The sequence below is a fragment of the Epinephelus fuscoguttatus genome, linkage group LG13 (assembly GCF_011397635.1).
Source record: "Epinephelus fuscoguttatus linkage group LG13, E.fuscoguttatus.final_Chr_v1".
NCBI lineage: Eukaryota > Metazoa > Chordata > Actinopteri > Perciformes > Serranidae > Epinephelus > Epinephelus fuscoguttatus.
This window is the reverse complement of record NC_064764.1, coordinates 11291724-11297560: the sequence shown is the minus strand read 5'-3', so window position 1 is coordinate 11297560 and position 5837 is coordinate 11291724. Positions and strand designations below refer to the sequence as shown.

The 5837-nt window shown below is 44.5% G+C and overlaps 1 protein-coding gene across 1 annotated transcript; it reads left to right on the top strand.

Moving 5' to 3' along the window:
• The first annotated feature begins 3596 nt into the window (after positions 1 to 3596).
• LOC125899201 (olfactory receptor 6N1-like) lies at positions 3597 to 4541 on the top strand. Its single transcript, XM_049593282.1, has one exon. It carries the CDS (start codon positions 3597 to 3599, stop codon positions 4539 to 4541), a length of 945 nt encoding a protein of 314 aa, XP_049449239.1.
• Positions 4542 to 5837: the final 1296 nt, after the last annotated feature.

The following is a 5837-nucleotide window of genomic DNA, read 5'->3' as shown; positions in this document are numbered from 1 at the left end:
TCAGAATCATAAAAGGGGGTTAGTGAGCGGGTCATATTGGTGTTCTTTGAGCCCAGCAAGGGTGCTTCCGCTTGATCCATATCCACTGGCTGCTTCTTTCGGCTGCTTCAGAGAATGATCTAATTGTCTGCCACAGAGCCTGTCCATGGATACCAAGGTCCTTCAGCAAGAAGAAGCCACAAAACTTCTGCATCCTACTACGACCAGGTAGACCTTCGCATTCCATCCTCGTTGTTGTGCGTCTGCTGCCAGTTCTGTGTAGCACAGTTTCTTGCGCTCATAGGCCTCTTCAGCTGAATTCTCCCACGGGACTGTGAGCTCTGCGATGTAAACAGACTTCAGTGAAGGGGACCAGAGTACCAAGTCTGGTCTAACGGTGGTGGATGCAATCTCAGGTGGAAAGATTAGTTGCTGGCCAATATCCACTAGCATCTTCCAATCACGGGGAATGGCTAGATGCCCAGCTTCTGGTTTGGTAGGAGGATGGTTGGGCTTTTTCTGTCCCTCTCGGATGAATGTTGGTGCCACGATGGAGTTGGTTGCTCTCAGGGGCAAGGAGTTGGTGGTATTCCTCTTGCTCTCAAGAGCTGCTGCCAGACTCTTGAGGACCTGGTTGTGCCTCCAGGTGTAGTGGCCTTATGTGAGGCTGCTCTTACAACAGGTCATGATATGTTTGAGAGTCACTGGAGTTGGGCTGAGGGCACAGGTGGGGTCCTGGCCATACCACAGGTGGAGGTTTTTTGGAGATGGGAGCACATCATAGGTAGCTCTGATGATGAAGCTGATGTTGCTTGCCTCCATTTCCCAAAGCTCCCTCCTGCTAGGTTTCTGTTCTCCAGGCCTCCCTACCTCATCCATTGTCCCTGCTTCACAAGAGAGACAGCCTTCGTGCTTCTTTCAGCCTCCTCCTGACGGCGCACCTCCTCGACAACGACAATTTTCCTCCTCTCTGATTTTGAGGCCTTACGCCAAGTTGGTCTACTTGCTGCAAGGCCAAAGCCTCCTCTTCCCAGCTGGACATGCCCCACGATGTCGTTGTGCCTCAGAGCTGACGTAGCATGCTGCACCGTGTCGGATGGTGCGTGCACCCCTTCCAGGACACTGCCCAAAGACTCCAAGAAGGCTAGATACTCCACACTGCTGTTCAGTGCATACACACAAATAACAGGTTTCCCCATATCAGGTCAAGGTCCGAATACCCCGTTTCACCAAGTTCATCTTGAAACGCTCTTAGTCTGGCCCCTCCCTTGGAACCACTTTGCCGTGGGAGACCCCATCAGGGGCTATTAGCCCTGGACAACACAGCTCCCAGGTTCACAGGGACACGCAAACCCCTCCACCACATTAAGGTGGCGAAATATAAATTTAAATGTTAAATGTTTTATAACTATATACAGTACAGGCCAAAAGTTTGGACACACCTTCTCATTCAATGCGTTTTCTTTATTTTCATGACTATTTACATTGTAGATTCTCACTGAAGGCATCAAAACTATGAATGAACACATGTGGAGTTATGTACTTAACAAAAATAGGTGAAATAACTGAAAACATGTTTTATATTCTAGTTTCTTCAAAATAGCCACCCTTTGCTCTGATTACTGCTTTGCACACTCTTGGCATTCTCTCCATGAGCTTCAAGAGGTAGTCACCTGAAATGGTTTTCCAACAGTCTTGAAGGAGTTCCCAGAAGTGTTTAGCACTTGTTGGCCCCTTTGCCTTCACTCTGCGGTCCAGCTCACCCCAAACCATCTCGATTGGGTTCAGGTCCGGTGACTGTGGAGGCCAGGTCATCTGCCGCAGCACTCCATCACTCTCCTTCTTGGTCAAATAGCCCTTACACAGCCTGGAGGTGTGTTTGGGGTCATTGTCCTGTTGAAAAATAAATGATCGCCCAACTAAATGCAAACCGGATGGGATGGCATGTCGCTGCAGGATGCTGTGGTAGCCATGCTGGTTCAGTGTGCCTTCAATTTTGAATAAATCCCCAACAGTGTCACCAGCAAAACACCCCCACACCATCACACCTCCTCCTCCATGCTTTACAGTGGGAACCAGGCATGTGGAATCCATCCGTTCACCTTTTCTGCGTCTCACAAAGACACGGCGGTTGGAACCAGAGATCTCAAATTTGGACTCATCAGACCAAAGCACAGATTTCCACTGGTCTAATGTCCATTCCTTGTGTTTCTTGGCCCAAACAAATCTCTTCTGCTTGTTGCCTCTCCTTAGCAGTGGTTTCCTAGCAGCTATTTGACCATGAAGGCCTGATTCGCACAGTCTCCTCTTAACAGTTGCTCTAGAGATGGGTCTGCTGCTAGAACTCTGTGTGGCATTCATCTGGTCTCTGATCTGAGCTGCTGTTAACTTGCCATTTTGTGGCATTCATCTGGTCTATCTGAGCTGCTGTTAACTTGCCATTTCTGAGGCTGGTGACTCGGATGAACTTATCCTCAGAAGCAGAGGTGACTCTTGGTCTTCCTTTCATGGGTCGGTCCTCATTTGTGCCAGTTTCGCTGTAGCGCTTGATGGTTTTTGCGACTCCACTTGGGGACACATTTAAAGTTTTTGCAATTTTCCGGACTGACTGACCTTCATTTCTTAAAGTAATGATGGCCACTCGTTTTTCTTTAGTTAGCTGATTGGTTCTTGCCATAATATGAATTTTAACAGTTGTCCAATAGGGCTGTCGGCTGTGTATTAACCTGACTTCTGCACAACACAACTGATGGTCCCAACCCCATTGATAAAGCAAGAAATTCCACTATTAACCCTGATAAGGCACACCTGTGAAGTGGAAACCATTTCAGGTGACTACCTCTTGAAGCTCATGGAGAGAATGCCAAGAGTGTGCAAAGCAGTAATCAGAGCAAAGGGTGGCTATTTTGAAGAAACTAGAATATAAAACATGTTTTCAGTTATTTCACCTTTTTGTTAAGTACATAACTCCACATGTGTTCATTCATAGTTTTGATGTTCAGTGAGAATCTACAAAATTGTAGTTGAGGCTGCTGAAGAGACTTCATTCAAATCTTAACCTGCAGAGTTCAGTGGGGAAACAAGCTGTCGATATGTGATATCAACTTTGGCCTGATATTTTCATTAAACCGTTTTATGGAAATGTATATATGCTATGAGATTTTTTTTTTTATCTTCCACGCAATCTTTGCATTTTCAGTATTTGCCATTGTAAAGTAAATATCAAAATTGGGTCAATGTGTTTTGCACACAATGACATTTTCCATTCTAGATTCTCCATGGAGGGATGACTGTGATGATGATGATGTGTGGCAGGTTAAATAGGCTCTCAGCTCTACCTGTGAAGCCACAGCAGGCACCTGCTGTGCCACAGACTACACGCAGAGAAGACTGGTAATAACTATAACCAACACTTGAGCTATTCTTATTTATGTACTGTTTTACTAATTGTTGATTATGAATACATGTTTATTACTAACTCATTATTATCTTGCATTATTTATCTGTCTTCTCTTGTTTGGTTCAGTGCTTTGCAACTACACTGTGACTGTTGACAGGATACAGCTGTAGAATTGTCTTTATCCATCAAACAATCTCTGCTTCTGTCTATGGGGTAAATGGAAAACAGTACTAACCCTCCTTATTTTAACCTCACCGTGTTTGTGAACATGGGCAACTACCGCTATCTTACATTTGTCCTGTGTCTCCTGTTGTATGCTTCCATTATCTCAGCTAATCTTGTCATAATAGTGGTGATATCACAAGAGAAAACTTTACATGAGCCCATGTATATTTTTATTATGTGCCTTTCTATTAACTCTCTGTATGGCTCTGCTGGCTTCTTCTTCAGATTTCTGGCAGACCTTCTGTCTGATACTCATTTGATCCCACGACCAGCTTGTTTAATTCAGATCTATGTCATTTACACCTATGCATCCTTTGAGCTCACCCTTTTAGGCATTACAGCCTACGATCGGTATGTTGCTGTCTGTCAGCCTTTACATTACCACAGCAAAATGACCTCTAAGATGGTCTCTAAGTTGGTTGCCTTTGCATGCATCTACCCACTCCTTTCTGTTGCAGTCTGTGTTTACATGGCCTCCAGACTTCCACTGTGTGGCAATAAGATACCTAAGGTATACTGTGCCAACTGGCCTGTTGTAAAATTGTCATGTGTCTCTACTGTCATTAACAACCTTGTTGGCATGATTGTGTCTGTAACCACAGTTTTTCTCCCCCTGGCTTTTGTTTTGTACACATATGCACGAATTTTTCTCATTTGTAGGAAACGCTCCTCAGAGTTCAAGAGCAAAGTCATACAAAGCTGTCTGCCCCACATTATTACATTTGTCAATTATTCCATTACTGTGTTTTGTGATGTTGCTCTCAGCAGAATTAATCTTGAAGAGATTAATCCATTTCTAGCAGTAATTTTATCACTTGAGTTTGTTGTGATTCCTCCCATTGTGAATCCTCTTGTGTATGGCCTGAAGCTACCAGAAATTAGAAAATGTATTTCAAGTATGTTATCATGCTCAAAATTTGACCAACAACCTATGTAAGGGTAGCCTGTGCTGTTTCTATTTGTCAGTGGTCTGACTTCTTTCGTCATTACTTTCAAACTGGCTGCAACAATGATGTGTGTCATAGTCAAGAGGGTGAATACTGAATAGTAAATTCATTTTAAAATGTAATTTAAAGTAGAGACTGGAGATTTATTTTGAATACAATATTAATTTTTTTTTCCATTGATCAATTTCAAAATGACATAATAACTTCCATTGCACTCAGTGTTGTAATCAAATAAAACATTATGAAAAAACTCCAAGGTGGTTAAATATTTTTGGGAAAAAGAGTTTGTGATGAAAAGTTATTGTTTGACCAAAGAGTCGCTGGGAAAAATGGCATTGTGAACCTTACATAATGGAAAAGGTAATTTCAAAACAATTAAATCACTGTTTGGCATAGTGGAGCCACTGAAAAGGGCTTTCTCTGTGCAACAGAGAAGTAATTTACAATCAATCCATTCATCCATTTTCAACTGCTTTTCCGAAGCAGGTCACAGGGGTAGCAGGCTGAGCAAAGTATTCCAAACATCCCTCTCCCCAGCAATGCTTTCCAGCTCCTCAGCTGTCCAGTCGAGGTGTTCCCAGGCCAGACAAAATATGTAATCCCTCCAGTGTGTTCTGGGTCTGCCCCAAAGCCTCCTACCACTTGGAACCCAGCAGGGATCCTAATCAGGTGCCCAAATCACCTAAACTGACCCCTTTCAACATGAAGGAGCAGTGGCTCTACTCCGAGCTCCCTCCGGATGTCCGAGCTCCCTACCCTATCTCTAAGACTGAGCCCAGCTAGCCCTTTGAGGAAGCTCATTTGGCTGCCTGAATCCGTGATCTCATTATTTTGGTCATTACCCAGAGCTCATGACCATAGGAGGGTTGGGACATAGATGGACCAGTAAATGGAAAGCTTTGACTCGCAGCTTGGCTCTCACTTCACCTTCCGGCACAGCGCCTGCATCACTGCAGACGCTGCATCAAACTGCCAATCCATCTCACGTTCCATTCTACCCTCATTTGTGAACAAGACTCGAGATACTTGAACTCCCTCACTTGGGGCACTAACTCACTCCCAACCCAGAGGGGGCAACCCACCGTTTTCAAGCAAAGAACCATGGCCTCAGACTTAGAGGTGCTGACTCTCATCCCAACTGCTTCACACTTGGCTGTAAACCACCCAAGTGCATGCTGGAGGTCAGGGTGTGATGGAGCCAGTAGAACCACATCATATGCAAAAAGGGGAGATGCAATTCTAAGGTCACCTACTGGACCCCTTCCCGTGCCTTGAAATCCTGTCAA